We start from the raw sequence: 18780 nt of genomic DNA, 5'->3' as shown, positions 1-18780 counted from the left end.
AGCGCTACTTCTCGTACTGAAAAAATCCCATCACTAATTATTACACACACGCGCGTGTGTGTGTGTGGTGTTTTCATTCTAGTTCAGGGCCGAAATCAAACTTGCATTCTCACGAATTCCTTTAATTTAAAAGTCCTGCCATTTTAAGGTTTTTTATTTGTTTTCTGCATGATGAAAAGTACAGTGCCTGGTTGCGAAAGGTCTTAAGAAAATCTCAGGGTCCAGTAGTTAACATTCTTCAAGATAAGTAGAATCCTAATCTCACTGTCACTGCTTAACTATAAGACCACCACCCCTCTCGCTTTATAAACCACCTACTGCTTCTGCTTTATGCAGCAGATATTTTATGACAATTTCAAGTTTTTACACTTATTCCCCTACTGGTTCAACTTCAGCCCACGGACAGTGGAAACAAAGCTACCTTGAGAATAAGATTAGAAAATATTTCTCCATTAGGCTTTGGGAATTAGAAAGCAGGAAATTAGGTAAAACCAAACATTTTTTTTTTGCTTGCTTTATGAAACAAATCTATCAGTTTTATCAAGCACAGTACAAACTTGGGCTAGCATAGGACCCCTCTCTCAGCACCTCAGCAACTGGGCTGGTACTATAGAATATAATCAAGTCAACACGATTGCCTCTATGCAGTTTAAATGCTTGTACAAGATACCAGAAAAAAGGTAGTTCTATGTGGAAATACACAAATACTTTAAAGAGCCAGCCAGATTTTCAAATACAGATTTTCAGTTAGTGAACTGGAATGGGTACACAGAATAATGGACTCAAAACTGATGAACTTTAAATCTACAGGAAAAAAATAAACCTCTCGGCTAATTGGAGAAAATCAAGGAATTTGCTACCAGACTATTGAAGCTACCTTATGAAAGAAAAACCTGTTGCCCAAGCAATTCCAAATAGGTCTTTGAATAGGGATTGTGGTGAAACGATTGGCCTAGATTTGTGCATTATCCATGGCAATAGTTCTATGGTAGTCATTCCCTCCTGCCCAAGTCAAAAACATAGCACAGGTCTGTAATTTTGAACTATAATGTAATTTTGAACTAGCGGTCCCGGGAGCACCATATGTGGGGTCCCCAAGGTAGCCTACCATCTAAGAATGGCTTTTAAATTCTGGCTTCTTACACCTCTACATTGTTCATCCAATTCTTCCTCAGTAGTTCATGTCTTAGGATCATGTACAAGCAAGATCAGTATTACACACACACACACACACACACACACACACAATTAAAAGCTTGATACTTTCTATAGAACACTATCCCCTAGAGCAGATGTGGAAGATCAGTGGCCCTCCAAATGCTGGACTCCAATTCCTATCAGCCCCAGCCAGCATGGCCAATGTTGATGGGAACTGTAGTCTATCATCGTCTTACGGGCCACAGGTTACCCATGCCTGCCCTGGAGTTTTGCTAGTTTCTAGACAATTTTACTTGTAGCCTGTTAACTTTTGTAGAACTATGACAGGTTGAAAGAAATCCTACCATGTCCAGATACTAAACAAGTCAAGCTAAAAAAGCAATTATGAACAAGCCAAGCAATTGTGTATTTTGATGACCAAGTTGGAAAGGTTCTTGACACCACTCAACAGCTTGCTTGGACTTCTAAAAACAAGTTTCTCACTACAAACTTACTTGAACTATTCCCTTAAAAAAAACACCATTTCCACTTGGTTAAAGCATGAAATAATTGCAACTCAGTATTTTTAACAGTTAACCTGGTAAAAGGTATGTAAGGTATATTCAGTAGTACATTTGAAACAATGCAGAACTTTTCACTGTCGTTCGTGCCTTTCGTATGATATTCAGCTGTTCCAAAACTGGCTGGTTTTGTGCCCTGACAAGCCTGAAGTTTCCTTTGGGACCTGCCAAATTCTCTGTCCTTAGATTAGTGACACCTTAAACCCAAGGATTAAAAACATTATAGCAGACTAGACAATAGAAAAAATAGTGATTTACGTTTCTTTATTAATCAGAGTAAGCTTACATTTATTTATAACTTAACCAATATATTTATATGCATACTGCATCTTCAGGTTTATTATTTTTATAACAGTCAGGACTTTTGTGAGAAAGTCACAGTCTTGTTTACCAACACTTGAGGGGTTTGCATCTGAAACTGGTATGTAGGCAATACTGGCATTTAGAAAACTATAGCGGAGAAAAGGCAGAAGGGTGCCAAGAAATTAGTCTTTAGCACCGTATTTACTGCCACAGATTAACTGAGCCAAACGTTGATCCAAGATACCTTTCCCCATTCATGGCTGATTGCATGAGGCTCCCCTGTCCATAATATCCACATATGAGACTATCAGTGCATTTTACATCAGCATTTTAAATTTATGCTAGTTTGCAGTGTAAGTATTCCATGAAAGTTCACTTCCTCATTGAAGAGCATCATCTTGTTTAAAAGCACCTAACTTTTACCCAGCACACTAACACAAGATGGATTTGAAATTGCTAGAATGCACTTTATTTTCCAAACAAAGTAAAAATCAAGTAGGTTGTCTAATGCCTTTAGGGCGCAGTCCTATGGCTGCTTGACAGCGGCTAGACAGCCATAGGATTGGTCGGTTCCCGGAGAACCGCCTCCCCCTTGTAGGCAGCGCAGATCGTCCCCACACTCCACAGAGCAGCGGAAAGGGGGCGCTTCTGGGGGCGGGCAGTTCGGAAGTGCCAGTACAACACTTCCTACATATCATCCGGCCTCCCCACCCCATGCTCTGAGGTCCTGCGGCTAGACAGCTGAAATCATCTGTCTAGCTGCGAATGCAGGGTGGCTGGAGTGTGGAGGAGACAATCCCTTCCGTGCTCCTCCTGCCCTGCATTGGATAGGAAGCCGCCCCTGAGTTTGGAGGAGGCCATCTATCCCCATAGGATTGCTCCCTTAAGTTCCCTTCTTTGAAAGAACATTTTCCTTATGTTACTAATGCAATCTAGGACTGTGCTTTTCCCACTATCAATTCAACTGTCAGCATAAAGAATGTGTTTTCTTCAAACTTAATAATATTCATCATCATCAAGTCACAGTCAGTTATTTGGAAACTACAACTGACTTCATAATATGTGAATTCTTGCTTTATTCTGAAATAGCTGATCCGACAGTCCTCTCCCAGTGTGGAGTATTCCTTAACATGGATGGGTTCACAATTAGACACTGGGCTCAACGTTTGTGTTTTTTTTTTAAGTAGTACATTTCCAGCAATAGATTGTAAAAATATTATTGTAGTGCATTTTCTAATATCAATGACATGAAAAAAGCCAAAACATGCAAACAAGAGAGCATTCTGAAGGGGTCCTGTGAATGTCAAGTATATTACCTTTAGCTTTAAATTAAGCATCACCTTCATCTGAAAAGGAAATTAGAAGTTCATTTCTCTCAGGACTCTGGAAAAAGGGGATCACATGTTCCACCAAGGGGAAAAAGGGACAAAATATCTGGTTCACAAGACAGATAGCATTAATTCAAATACATTACAATTAGTACAAACTGAGGTGTTAAATGGCAACTACAAGTCAATTATGTGTAGGAAAATGAATGACAGGCAGCTATGGACAGGAGTTCCATTTTTAATCTGCTGCCTAACAACTAAAAAGAGCTAATAAAGCAAGCAATGCCTGCAAGCTCTGTAGCTTCCAATGAGGACAGCAGCACCACTGTGGAAAGATCAGGTAACTAGGAAAGTTTTACAAGGTGAATAAAATTTGGTTTCTAAAAGGGAAATGGTCCAGAAGCAGACTTTTAAGCTGGTCTGAATAAGCTATGCACTGACCAAGCCAAAAGGTTCTGTAGGGCATTTATGGTCAAAAATTTGAATGGGACAATCATACCTTGCAGGCAGCAAAAGCTCTCTTAGTTACTTTGAAAATTTCTTATCCACAAGTAAAAACCTCGAGTGTTCCTATTCAGTGCATATACAACAGTTTTGCCCATATGCTTAAACAGAGGACAACAGACGACAGAATATCTACTCACTCCTCCTGCCCCCATGTCTTTCAATACAACATTAAGGGATACGTTTATCCTTAGAGGTATACACTCTGATAGTCTGTATTCCACACAAAAAGGGTTTTTAATGGCTAGATACTTGATGCAACACATTTTTTAAAAAAATTTATTCAGCTGGAATTGGAACCCCCTACATTCACAATATAGTCTGATACATGAAGAGCAGATTGAGACTCAAAATGTTACATACGCCCAGTATGTTTTCACATGCTCCTTCCTCAGCCACAAATACTGACATCTGCTTTAGGTGCAATTTTTTTTTTTTTTAGGTCAGCTTGCCCATGTCTCATCTCTGTGCATGAATGTACATACAATGGCAACAATGAGAAAGTTAGCAACACTGTCCTGTCCACAGTGTTTGGCCCCAGAAAGGTATCGTTCTACCTTTTGAGATTCAAAAAAACACACACAACAGATTTAGCAGTGAGCTGAGCATATGTATTCTATAGCAGCTAAGCTGCACTCTGAACAAACTGCACAGTAGCAGAAGAAGCTGAAACAGGAGGAAGGAGTTTAAAAACCACGGAGAAAAATGGTAAAAAACCCCAAACACAATGAAAACAAAGTCCATGTTGAGAAGAATTCAAGGCCTAAAGCAACAAGATAACCCAGTCTCAGTCTTAGTACCCTAAACCAGAACTTGCTCCAAAACTCAGGCCAATTGTGAATACTGTTTTAACTGGGCAGTACCCATGACCAATATACATATTTCATGGCCTATAGTTTTCCTCCAGATAAGAGAAAAGTTTGAAGGCTTGATATAGTTTCTTTAAGTGGATTTTAACTTTATCCTATCTCTGATGGAAGTGGAAACATTAATGTAATGGCATTGATCACTTTACTTTAACATGATCAAACTACGGGAAATAAGTATTGTATAAGAATGTCCATGTTTGTAAAAAAAAAAAAAAGAAAAAAAAAGATTTATAAAAACTGTATACCTAGCATTTTTCTAAGGTTTGCTGTTCATTTCCATTGACAGATTAATACATTAATTTAAGCCAAGGTTGAGAGACTGGCAATTCTATCATTCTATTTAAAAACAAAGAAAAATGTTAGTTCTTGTAACATTCCAGAAATTCATAGCTCGATTGTGTTAAATGCATTCTTTTTCTACAGGAATATTCTATTTTAAAACACAATTGCAAATATTTGACTGCTAAACACTCATTTACACTGGAGAGCATTTGACAGGAACCTGTGGATGGTGAAGTCTTGAGGTTTGAGTTTCAGTAAAAGGTATCCAAGGTCCTTCTCCCAAAACCATGTTGGGGAAATTTAATCTGATCAAGTTCTTAGGGTATTTCAATCTCTTCTTGGTTTTCTGCTTCTGGGGGACCTATTCACAGTTTCTTCCTCCTGCAAAGATGAAACAACTTTTACATACACAATGTGGTCACTTTACATGTAGATTTTATTTTTAGAAAGTAATGAGAGGGTTCCTTTGATTATCTGCTGAGATCCAAGAGGAGTGATTCTACAGCTGGAACTTTACTCTTTCTACTACAGCAATTACTACTGTTCAACAGAGACAAGCTACTTTTTAAAACTCAGTGGCTTGCTTCTTCAGCTGCCAGTCAAACCAAACTTGGTTGCTATCCCATTGCATATAATTCTTTTTAGACTGAGTATTAAAAACCAATTCCATAAGTCTCTGGAGTCTAGAACTATGTTGACCAATGCAGGAGAAAAATCAATAGTGAAGCCAGGTTTATTTTCTCCCATTTAACTACAAAATATTAACTCCCATCAGCTCAAAAATATAGTGATGCGAAGTGTGTGTTTCTTTAATGTAAAACAAATACTCATGGTAACGATGATCTCTTTGAAATAGTCTTTTACCTTGTAAATAGTTTATATATTGCCGAATATGTTTTATCATATAGGAATGGCACCAAGTCCATGCGATATCTGACACTGCACTTAGCAGTGCTCCATGATTCAAGAGCAGTCTTCAAATAGCTTCTTGCACTGGTACATTTACCTTCATTTTGACAATATCCTGAAAGACTGGAGGTATGGATTGTAGCAAGGGTTTGTGCAGAACAGCATACCAGAGTGTAGAACATGTGACAAAATCCAACTAATATTTCCTTTCATGAATATCAGCTGTAATTTTGAAGGGTACTAGTGGAAATCCTGTGCAAACGTAACATTCAATTCATAGCAACTATCAGCAGTTTACAGAAATTAGCATATTAGCATTGAGAACCAGTGTGGTGTAGTAGTGAGAGTGTTGGACTGGGAGCTGGAGATCCCCACTCGTCCATAGAAGCTCTGTGGGTGACTCTGGCCCAGTCACAGACTCTCAGCCCAACCTACCTCACAGGGTTGTTGTTGTGAGGATAAAATGGAGAGGATAAGGATAATGTAAGCCGCCCTGGGTTCCTTGCAAGAGGAACAAAGGCAAGACATAAATGCAATAAATAAATAAACAAATAAAACATTTTTCTTTAAAAAACTGAAGTTGCATTGGCTTTCAGAATTCACTGAACAGATCCCACAGGCTGTGATGTGCAAATGATCCTATCAACAGATGGTGCCAAGGTTGTGATTCATAATTTAGGACATGCTTTATTTGCAGGGAACTCCTATAAGAATAATTTCATAACTTCTAGTTTTATTATTCCCCCAGTGCAAAGTGTTGCTTACCTCTACAATGGGTTTACTATCTTCCTCCTCCTCCTCCTCCTCCTCTTCCTCCTCCTCCTCTTGACTAGCAGTTTCTGCATCACCATCACTCCTCTGCTTCTCTTCTAAAATGTATATATAAAGTTTTACTCTTTAATAGGATGGCACTGTGTTTTCTGCAGACCAGTATTCATCTTCTCATTCTCCATTGGTGTTAAGCTTCCACTTTTAAAATATGCAACTTTCTAAATCTCTCAAGTGATTTCAGGAACAGCAAATATAATATACTCTGCTTACCTGGCTTTTCTTCATTTGTTTCTTCCTCTTCATCGTCTGCTTCTCCCTTGTCTTTTTCTTCCACCTTCTCTTCCTCATTTACATCAGGCTGAGGGGCATCTGTCTTTTTATACTCTGCAGCACTTGGTTGTTTCTGAAACAATTGTCACAGGTATTCCACAATGAAGTTTCTCAGAGATAGTTTACTTCCATACTGATCCTACCAATATGCTTTTGAAACTAGCTAATTCCAGAGCACACACCTTTCCGGAACAGCAGAAGAGGACAACGAGAAACACAGGCAGAGCCACAGTCAGGATGTAGACTACCCAAAGCCAGGGACGCTCTTCAGCAGCTGTTATCATCTGACTCACAACGCCAGGCTAGAAAACAAATTAAAATCTAAAGTTGTGTGTACTCCCCAGAGTGTAACAGGCAATATGGCTGCCACAGGGGAGTGCAATCTCTTGCTCAATCTCTCAGCGACTTTAGACACGAATGACCACGATATTCTATTGGACCATATCTGTGGGCTGATGGTAGGGGGCACCATTTTACAGTTGTTCCACTTTTACCTGCAGGACTGGTTTCAGCAATTAGCACTGGGTGACTGTTTTTTTGGCCCCCTGGGCAATTGTGCCAGGGAGCGCCACAAGGTACCATCTTGTCCCCAATGCTATCAATTCAACAGCTATATGAAGCAGTGTTCATTTGAAGATTTGGAAGCTAAATAGTAACAGCTACTAACAAAACTGTGTTTCAGTACGGTTCACGCTAATATGCGCATGCATAAGCAAGCTAAAGAGTTTTGCATGAAAATTAATCATATATATTTGGCAGTAACACTTGACTCTATTTCTCTGTTACATCTGAATCTGGAGAGGCTGTGCAGGTCCTAGACTGGTGCCTCAATGCAGTGATAGGCTGGATGGGGGCCAATAAACTGAGACTGAATCCTGGTAAGACAGAGGTCTTGTGGGTGGGCGTTTTCTGAGTCTGGGAACTCGGCAGGTTGCCAGTTCTGGATGGGGTTGCATGCCATCTGAAGGAGCAGGTATGTAGTGGGGGGGGGGGTGCTCTTAGAACCATCAATTTCACTGAAGGCCCAAGTGACAAGGAGTGCCTTTTACCAGCTTCGGTTGGTAGACTATCTACTGCCATTCCTGGACAGGGATGGTTGAGTCACGGCAACCCATGCATTGGTAATCTCACATCTCAACTACAGCAACATGTTCTATGTGGGGCTGCCAGTATACATTGTCTAGAAGCTGCAGCTAGTGTAGAATGCAGCAGTAAGTCTGTTGTGTGATGCGCCTAGGCCCTGCCATGTAACACAGTTGTAGAAAAAACTGCACTGGGTGCCAATTTGCTATCAGGCCAAATTTAAAGTTTTGGTATTAACATATAAAGCCCTAAACAACTTGGGCCCAGGAAATCTGTGGGAACACCTTTTCTCATATAGATCAGTCTGGCTGCTGCAACCATCATCAGAGGCCCTCCTAGTTGTGCTAAATCCTACAGATATGCATCTGGTGACAACCAGGAAGAGGGCTTTTTCTGTGGTGGCACCCACTCTTTGGAATACCCTCTCCCCAGGTATAAAACATGCACTGACCTTTTCATAGTGTGGATGCATGTTGAAAACTTTTTTATTCAGCTTGACATTTGCTGGTTCACAACACTTCTCATGTTTTTTAATTCGTGGACACTGGTTTTATGTTATGATTGTCTTAGCTACAATTTATATTTGTATTGAAATTTTATCATTGTAAACTGCCTGGATATGTTGTGCATGACAGCCAGTGTTGAAATATTTTTAAATAAGAATATGAACTGATTACAGTCATTTCTATACTCTTTTTAGTACTAGAATGCCCAAATAGTAACAACCTCTAATAAAAGTGTATTTTAACACTGTTCAAACTAATATGTGTATGTGCAAGCAAGTTAAAGAGTTTTACAGGAAGATTAATCACATATATTTGGCACATCCCACCATTCCATGGATAATACTATGGTAAAACAGCTGTAACTGAGTGATATAACATGTATTTTTCATGCAACAGATTCCAGGTTCAATCCCTGACATCTACAGATAGAGCTGGAAAAGGCTCCTCTCTGAAGCACTGGAGATGGACCAGTGATATAATTCAGTTTCTTACATTCATATATACCACAGGTCTGGAATAAAAGACCTCTGATCCAAAGCTCTATTGTTTGACCTTAGAACAAGTCAGTTTTTTGCCCAGCTTCTAATCTGTACAAACGGGAAAGTCACTTTGGTTAACTCATAAGATTGTAATAAAGAGTTAGAATTGACAGCACATACAATCTCCCATACAATTAATGAAGAAACCTAAACTTTTGCACTCTGCTTTCTGTTGAACATGAATATACAAAGCCACACACACGGATCTGTTAGAGAGGAATGCAGAACAAGAAGGCAAATGTTTGCATTCTATTCCCTGCTAAACCTTGGCAGAACCACACAAGGAAGCAAACCTTTTATTCCTCACCTCAGCAGCACCATCAGCTGCCTTCTTCAGACCCCATCCATCATTACCCCAGTCATCTGCCACTGCCCGGTCTGTACAGATGATGAAGTTATCAAAGAATATGTCAGAAGTCATAGACCATAGCTCCAGTCCCAGAGCATTAAAGGGGGACATTTTGAAAGGTTCCAAGTCTTCAAAGAAATCTGGGTTTGGAATCTTCCTTGGCTTCCAGATGCCCTGAAGAATGAACAGACACCACTCAGTCAATTCTAACACAAGTATTCATTTTCACTGAGCCTTCAGAGATTCCTGAACTGATTAGAATACTTGAAGAAATCTTCATTTTTTCCTCAGCTTACACCCACAAATTGATTACTGATATGTATACAGATCTGTATTTTCCACTGTTTTTCCAATTAACTTTTTAATATTTCCTCAACATCTGCAGCAGTTTTCTGCTCATAGGTCAGTGGCAGAGCACATGCTTTGAATGCACAATATCCTAGTTCAATCACCGACATCTCCAATTAAAAGTAGACTAGGGAGCAGCGCTGTGAAAGAACGCTGCTAAGATCCCAGGGAACCACTGCTGGAGTAGATTCTTCTTTTTTTTAGGAATGTTTGAAGTTACAAGCTAAGACATAGGCAGTAAAGCAGCATATATCATTCCTGGGAAATGCAGGTGCATGCATAAAAGTATTTGGTGGGCAACAATAGCAACCTGTATATAGCATAGCATGCAAGTCCTTTCCATGGTGTAGTGCTAGATGGACCTATAACCTAACTCCATATCACACAGTTTCCAGCTAGCTATGTTAATCTCTGTTGTGGCAAAAACAAAGAATCCTGTGGCACCTTAAAGAACAACAAATACAATCGATCAAGAAGTTAAATTCTATTTATTTGGGTCTTTATATATAAATACAAGATAATTTACCTGGTAGTTAGGGTTATCAATCATGGGAGGCTTCCATTTGCCTTTATAGCTGGGATTGTCAATTGTGGGTCGTTGCCAGGCACCACAGCCAGGGGCCAACTCACATTTGGGATTTGCAATCTGAGGTGCCTCCCACTCTCCATCCATATCTTCATCCCTGAATAAAGGAGCTCTGTTTTAGGATCCCACATGTGTGTGTTTTTTTAAAAAGAACATCTTTGACCTATTATAGCGATTTATCCTTCAAGTCATAGACAACATGAACCACCACACAAATTATGCTAGAAATACTTTTTAACCCTGGCATAATAGAAGCTAAGAACCGAAAATACAAGTAAAATCATTGTAGCTGAGTTGTCAACAACTCAAAAATCTGCATACTTTTTGAGTCTATTAAGACTCAGACAGGACCTCTGAACTACAATCAAGAGTTAAAATTTAATTCAGATTATCCAATACATAAGCGACCAAAATGTTGGCATCTTGAAGAAACAAGTTGTAGCAAAAGTATGACTAAATGAGAATACAATACTTTCAGTATTATTCAGACCAGCTCTACCTATGGAGTAGTAACTTACTCCACTAGGGTTACCAAATGAGAAACCTGGTAAATCTTGTTGCCTTTTTAAAAAAACTGGCTGATGCAGCCAGTGAGGTGACACAGGAGGTAGTATTTAGCCAACACTCAACACCTCTGACACAAGGCCTGCCAGTAAGGGTGTGCCCACTCACCCCCAGATGCCACTTATCCATACTACCTCTCATCTAGCCTCACCAGCTGCATCAGCTAACTTAAAGGTATTTTTTATAGCTGATCTGGCGTTCCTAAATGTCACATATCCATTTAAATGCATGATACATCAAGAAGACTACGTGCACCATTGTCCAATTCTACCACTACGGACGCCTCTAGACTGAGGTCATCAGAAGGCATGCTCCTGGTGGTTCCACATGGACCTATGGCCTGACTGGAGTCCACCAGAAGAAGAGCTGTCAGTGTGGTGGCCCCTTTTCTTTGTAACTCAGGCTGGCGCCAACACTGTGTTGTTTGCAATGTTCCTGGAAAACAGCACTGTTCCAGGAGGCATTCATTCCTTAAGTGACCAGCTACGGTTTCACTGGCATCCTGTTTTTTAAAAGCATAATTTTAATACAGTGTTTTAATCTTTTTGTCCTTTTACTATTTTACCTTTGATGTTCACTGCTCCAAAATCTGTTTTGTCAACAAATGAGTTGTAAATATTGGCTGCTTTTTTACTTTTAGTTTTGATTCAATTTTCTAGGAATGGTGGTGGTGGGGTGAGACAGTTGTTATGCCCACACCCTTATGTGCACACGCACGTATATATTATATAATACACACACACACACACACACACGAGTGTGTGCACGTGCGTGCACACACAAATACATACATACATACATATATATATTCCTCCTCCACCCTATTTTTATGAGAATATAAACTTAATATAAACTTAAGAAGAGCACTGCAGGATCAGCTCAGTCTCCTGGAGCTTGAACTCTGAAACCTTAGTAGTTTGTGAAGGACAACAGTATGTCCAGACACTGCTCCACAAATAAAAGCAGTGTTCAGTTTCTTGAGATAGCAGTTTGTGTGTGTATTGCTTAACTGAGGCAAGCCAGTCTAGAGACAAGTTCATAATGGTTGATTATGGTCTCTGAATGAAGTGATGGTCTCCAAGTGATTTTATAAGGCAACTCAATTTGCTTAACTATTAAATTCCTTATATGCTGGATTTCCTTCCACTGGCTAATAGAAAATTAGGAAAGACAAAAGGTTTCACAACTTCTTTGTATTTTTCTCAGTATACATTTTCAAGACAATCTGACCTAACCATGCCTCATGTCTTACAAGAGTGATCATACATATTGGGACAATTCATGCATCATTACTTAACCCATTATTTGCCAGGATGTGCGCTATAATGAGCTGGATCTGGACACTCAGTATTGTTTACAGGTTAAACAACCCAGGGTTAACCTAACAACTAATCATAGATTAACTCTTAGTTCAGATGGAACATTTGTAGGTTGCTTATACAAACTGGAAGCAGCTCTCACGCAACGTGTATCCCCACAAATCATGGGTTAATTAACTAATGATTTGCCACCCTGACATGTGAACCATGTCATTAAGACTATACCACAGCAATTCTTATGGTTGTCATTCATGCCAATTACATAAACAAAAGATTAGTAGAGATTGCAATATTACTGAACTGTGCAATACCAATCTGCCCCTTTGTTAGCTATTTGGGCCAGTATGGCCTTTACATGCCATATTTCAATAATCAACTTCACTGTGATCGTTATTCTGTTAAACTTCCAATCAAGGCAGGATACAGACCAAGGAGCCATGTAGGTCTAAAGCAGAGGCTTTTTATGAAGCTCACAGCTTCCTAAGACAAAGACAACAGCCCTCTCCTGCTGTTTGCAATGGACACAAACAACTGGTATTCAAAGGAATATCATTGCCTAACTTAGAGCTAAACACTCCGCTATTGCAACAAATACCCACCAACAGACCTATTACTCCATAAATGTGTCCAATCCAATTTTAAAGCCATCCAACCCATGGCCGTTACCACATCTTATAATACCATACTCCATAAATTCATTGGGTTGAATCCAGACTTGTTCATACTTAGAGTGGACCCAATGAAGTGAGTAGGACTATAGTTACTAAGCCCCACTGATCTAACGCAGAGGTGGGGAACTTGTGGCTTCCAGATATTTTGGCCTACAAATGCCATCTGCCCTAGCCAGCATAGCCGACGGCTAGGGATGATGAGAGATGTGGGCCAAAAGATCTGGAGGGCCACAACTTTTCCACCCCTGATCTAATGGATCTACTCTACGCATGATTATGTCTGGATCCAACCTATAATACATTGTGTGAAGAAGCACCATTTTTTCCATCCTGAATCTATCGCCAATTTCATAGTGACCGAGTTCTAGCACTATCAGAGGGAGAAAGTTCTGTCTATCCACAATCTCCATAACATGCATTAATTATATACATTTTACCGTGTTTTCATGCCCACACTTCAGTCTTTTGACTTAGTGAAACTGTATAATAATACAAAACCATCTAAGAGCCTGTGGCATACAGTGCATTAACATAAAAGTTGAATCATAGAATCATAGAATAGTAGGGTTGGAAGGGGCCTACAAGGCCATCGAGTCCAACCCCCTGCTCAATGCAGGAATCCAAGTCAGAGCAAGTCAGAAGAATTTGTCTTCAGTATGGTAAAACTACTCTAATCAATACTGACTTCTTTTTAACAACATGCTCAGCAGAGGATGGAGACAGCCTATCAAACTTTTCCAAGTTTCGCAAACAAAGTGTCAATCTTAGACTGATAAGCAGAACTATATATGTTCAGTGTCTGAAAAAGTGAGTGAGAAAATGCAGAACGTAAGAGGTCAATATTGGAATATAACAGTCCACATTTCACAAATACAACTAGATAGAGGTTAATTCATAAGACAGAAAATGCAGTAAGATGCCACAAGTTCTGAATCTATGTTTTCAATTTCCCGAAATGATCACTCACTTGAAAAACTAATTTAAAGTTTAGCAGCACAGTTACTATCATAGTTTAAGACAGAGAACAATACAATGCGGAACCAGTGTCAACTTACCAATCCTCTGGCTTCTCTGCATCAGGATCAGCAACATACTCTGGCTCATCATCTAACCAACCTTCTGGCTTCACAGCATCCTCATCTGGAATCTTAGCAGGAGCATCCTCATCCCTATAAGACAGGAGAAACCGAGATCGCCACATTTTCAGGGACCATGTTACTCTGCTCCTGTACCAGTTTCATGGGCTCCCTTGTCACTTCCCGGTGCAAATCAAGCCTTCAAGTTTAGAGCCAGAATACCTTAGGACCACCTCCACCTATATGATCTTGTCTATTCCTTGCAGTCAGCTACAGGCCCTTCTGCATGTCCCCTCCCAGTGAAGGCACAGTTGGTGGTAACAAGAGAAAGACCCTTCTCTGTGGTAGCACCCAGACTGTGTATATCCAAGAGATATACGCCTTTTCTATTATCTGATGGCCTTTTGCCATTGAGTAAAGAATTTTGTTCAGGCAAGATTTTGGTTTGCTTTCTGTTTGATTTTTTCAATTCCCAGTTACACTGTTTTGTTCTGCTGCAGTTCAGAGTGCAATCAAAGTATCCTGATGATCTGAGAATAGGTTACAAAAGTTGGACTTCACTTTAGTCCTTTTATGGATTTTTTCATACCATTAGCCAAGATGTCACAGTAGCTTAAATCAGGCCACTGCTTCTCCCAAGGCTCCTCTAATAGCTACTCACCAATCATCTGGTTTAGCAGCATCTGGATCAGGGATCTTGGCTCTCTCATCCCAATCCTCTGGCTTCTGGTCATTTGGGTCCTCTATCTCACGTGGAGGATTCACAGCAGGGGTCATATCAGACAGCAGATTCCCACTGTTTACAACCGTTTGATCAACCAGAATTTCAAAGCTGTTGTCTGGGTTCAAAACTAAGATAACAAGCCAGGGAAATAAAGATAAAATACTTTTGAGAAGATTATAAAATGAGCTCCAAGATGCTCTGTTTTCCCCTTTAGTCTATTGTAGGGATGCTGAACCTCTTTCAACCCAAAGGCTGAATTAAATGTTATTTGTTAAGAGTTTTAAACCACTCAACTGGCAAATGCCCTTGGGGCGGTATACAACCATATTATATTCAGTTTCAGAGAAGCTCTTGGGGACTTCCCCAATTCCAGTGGTGGATGGAACTAAAGACAAAACAGTGCAGGGGCAACCCCCACCCCCAAATACCAGCATATTTTAGTTTAAAGCTATTGCTACCCGTAACTAAGCCTTAGGAGAGGCATTTTAACCCTTAAGAATGGAAAAATCACCAAATGACTGTCTGTAGGAACAGTCACAATCACCAGGAAATCACCAAATGACTGACTGTAAAGGGAAGGGGCAGGACCTTCTGGGTAACCCTGGAGGGCCAGACTGGGACCCCTGGTAGGCTAGATTTGATTTATGAGCCTAAGGTTCTGCACCCCTGGTCTATTGTTTTCTTCAAATACCAATCAGAAGCTATTTTTATAGCTAATCAGATGTAGAATTTTAAAAAGATCACTTCATTCAAATTCAACAATGCGATAGTAGTTCAGGTTTCTTATACTGCTCATCAGCGAGCTAGAGACGTCAATTTTATGTTATGTTATTTTTATCCTATGTTTTTTAAGACACGTATTTAGAAACCTAATTATCCAAACTCCAAAAATGTGGTTGCTTTACCCAGTGTATACAGATGAGTCTTCTTATCAGTAAAGTAGTTCTTCAAATCTGCATCAGGGCGCTTGGCATGCTTCTCCTCATACTTGCCAGTCTTAGGGCTCTTGTGCCGGAAGATGAAGTGCAATTTATAGTCTTCCCCACATTTGTCTGGGCCAAACATGATTGTATAGGGAGTCTTGTCATGGAACTGATCCTTTAAAACACACATACGGACAGTGCTTCAAAAACATAGTATAAATTAACTTTCAAGACAAGATCCTGTTTACATCTCACGAACACTTCGATTCTACTTCTGCTCAATTCAGCAAATTAAAAACCTTCCTATAGCTGATAAATCAACACAAATGATAAAAACATCTAAACCTGAAGATTTCCTTTGTCAGAATGCCTCTTCTACAGAAGGAGCAGTGCAGTTCCGGAAATCGGAGTTTCAAAAGACTCCAGTGACAGAGCACAACAAAATGGTAAGACACAGGTGTGTAATTAATTTGAAATTCAAGCTACCAATCCACAGATGTTTTCGGTGGTATTAGCATTAGAAATGTATGCAATGTGCTGCCTGGGGTAGTCTAAAAAGCAAGGAGTTTATCAGTTTTCAGTGAAAACTGTGTACTTACCCCCTTTGGTGGACCAAAAAAATGATTCATGATTACCTAAAAACAGCTCCAACTGTACATGTGTAGGCTAGCAGCCTACTCTTTTACAGCAACAGTTAGTCTTTGAACACATTCATTTTGCAAGTGAGCAAACATTGGGGAAGAACCCAACACAAAACATTAGGAGCTAAAGCTTTGGAGGCAACAAAAGCACACCACTCACCAGGTTCGGTTCATGACTTTTGGTAAGCAGCTTCACATATGCACCACCACATTCAATTCCGCTTTGGAAATTGACTTCGTACCTAGTTGAGTTTGGAACACAAGAGGATACATTGTCAAAAAAACCCCACCCATATCTTTTCCTGAAGACAATTACTCATTTCACATAACAGCCATACCAAGGTTTGACCATCAAGGCTGAGCTTACCCTCTTTGGTTTGCCTCCAAATTATTTGGAAACCCACCTTAAACCACAATTTTAAATTGTGCTTGAAGGCAAACCACAGTTTGCCCAATTCAGATGTCACTGAATTGTGGTTTAGTGAGGGCCTAACTTGGAGCGTGAGCCCAAGACATGTCTTCGACAGTCAAACCATGGCTTGAGTATTACATGTATTCAGATAATGAAAAAGACAGCAAGACATTTTGACCTAGGTTCCTACAAGAACATAATGGCAGCTTTTACTAACTGTACAAATCGCTGGCTTTTGCTGCACAGTAACAAAGCCTGTTTCCTTGTACACCTGTATATAGCACATTGAGTGCACTCCCACAGAGGCTCTTGTGCTCAGTCTATGTCTATGTGTACTTTTTCACTACTAGATGCCAAATAAAGGGCACAAAAAGCGACTTCTACTTACTGTACAATGAGGGGCTTGGTATCAAAGACAAAAGGCTTGGTAAGTTTGGCAGAGATTGCATGATGCTTCGCCCGGGAAATCAGCACAAGCCCTTTATCCCCAGGAAGTTTGCTTTCCTTCATTTCCTGCACTTCCCACTTGCCTATAAGAAACAAGATGTGTCAGTTTATGAGTAAAGGCAACTTCATAAAACACAGAATTACTTTTGCTCAGGAGATTCATCCACAGCGTAGCCCAACTGCAATCTTGCAACTATGGTTTGGATGCTAATGCTCTGTCGGTGGGAGCATCCCCTCAGCAGAAGTTCCACTCACATCTCACAGGATGCTCTTGCCAGCAGAACAGACTAGAGACAATTTTTGCCAATTCCCCCTTCCATACCCAAAAATCTGCTTCAGAGGGTTCGGGGCCCCCTCTGGAACAGTGTGTGGGATGGAGTGGCACAGGGGGCCACAGAAAGGAAGGGAAATTGGTGAAAATCTCCTCCTACCTCTCTTCCTTCAGCGGAATCACTTCTGCAGATAGGAGGAGCAATTTTGTTTGCAAAAGGGAACTTAGGATCCAATCCATAATGTTAAACCAAGTTTCTATATTACTAGGAGCCACTTCATATCAAGATGATTTCTTTGTCAGAATCAGAAACGCATGAAGTACTCTAAAATCAGGCAACATGTGAGTGCTGTTGGAACAGTCAATGTGGATAAATATATGTGGAGAACTTTATTCCTGTTCTGGTTATTCCTCCTGCTCAAGGGTTATTTACTGAAAGAGCCACGCTGACTATTGATTCTAGCATAACTTTTTGCTGTATAAATGATCCTAAGAATAGTCCTATTGAAAAAAACCCTACCTTCAGAAGATAATCAAGTACTAGAAAGAAAGAATATGCAGGAAGCATCCATAGAACAGATTTGCTAGTAAAATGATTACAAATAAGTTTAAATGTTCTTGCAAGACTCCGACCTAGCTCTCAATGAGGCAATAAACCCGTGTCTGGGCTGGCTAAACTGCATCTGGGGGCTCACATGGCTGAGTATTTCTCCATACAAAAGCATTCCTTCTACATAGGAAAACAAGCATGTTGGAGATAAGGCTAGAATGGTTTCTATGTGGAGGGATTTTCTTTGGTATGGATTCTGAAATAATGCAATCTAGGCACAGGTTGAGAACTAGGCCTCTGGTGCAATGGAAGATACAGATCTGAACAAGAGTTTTAGTCACAAGTCTTAGTGAAATCAGTGAGATGCTGATTTCAATGGATATAAATTTAAGTTGCTGTTTGGTATCATAGGGGATAGCCAGTTTCATGTAGTGGTTAGAGTGTTGGACTAGGATTGGGGAAACCAGGTCTTCAAATTCCCACACAGCCATGAAGCTCACTGGTGTTCTTGAGCCAATTACTCTTTTTTAAAAAAATATTTATATTGAGTTTTAATCACATATTTTGAATGTAATCAGTGAGCACATAAAAATATTCTAACACATACATTACAAAGGAAATTCAATTACAGTCAACTGGGATCACAGGAGTTTTGATGTATTAGTAACCCTATATTTATCCACAGAAGTTCTTCCGAGGTTTAAGATTCACTTGTAATTATCGAAATGTATCTCTCCATATCTGTCCATGACATGAT

The 18780-nt window shown here is 39.9% G+C and overlaps 1 protein-coding gene across 13 annotated transcripts in view; it reads right to left on the bottom strand.

Moving 5' to 3' along the window:
- Window positions 1-3160: 3160 nt before the first annotated feature.
- CANX (calnexin) overlaps window positions 3161-18780 on the bottom strand; it is a 67337-nt gene continuing 51717 nt past the window's right edge. For all 13 annotated transcript variants that reach the window (XM_084839103.1, XM_084839102.1, XM_084839106.1 and 10 more), the window contains 11 exons: window positions 17144-17285; window positions 16504-16585; window positions 15685-15877; window positions 14717-14906; window positions 14035-14148; window positions 10366-10522; window positions 9450-9665; window positions 7197-7316; window positions 6955-7087; window positions 6679-6782; window positions 3161-5385 (listed from right to left, as the gene is read on the bottom strand). In XM_084839103.1, the coding sequence (XP_084695229.1) occupies window positions 5332-5385; window positions 6679-6782; window positions 6955-7087; window positions 7197-7316; window positions 9450-9665; window positions 10366-10522; window positions 14035-14148; window positions 14717-14906; window positions 15685-15877; window positions 16504-16585; window positions 17144-17285 (1505 nt within the window). In that variant the 3' untranslated portion in view covers window positions 3161-5331. The remainder of the gene's footprint in view (window positions 5386-6678; window positions 6783-6954; window positions 7088-7196; window positions 7317-9449; window positions 9666-10365; window positions 10523-14034; window positions 14149-14716; window positions 14907-15684; window positions 15878-16503; window positions 16586-17143; window positions 17286-18780) is intronic.

Source organism: Heloderma suspectum, chromosome 2 (assembly GCF_057233095.1).
Source record: "Heloderma suspectum isolate Gila_16-S chromosome 2, 16-S_ref, whole genome shotgun sequence".
Lineage (NCBI taxonomy): Eukaryota > Metazoa > Chordata > Lepidosauria > Squamata > Helodermatidae > Heloderma > Heloderma suspectum.
Note: the sequence above shows the minus strand (reverse complement) of the source record. Positions and strands in the feature narration are given on the sequence as shown.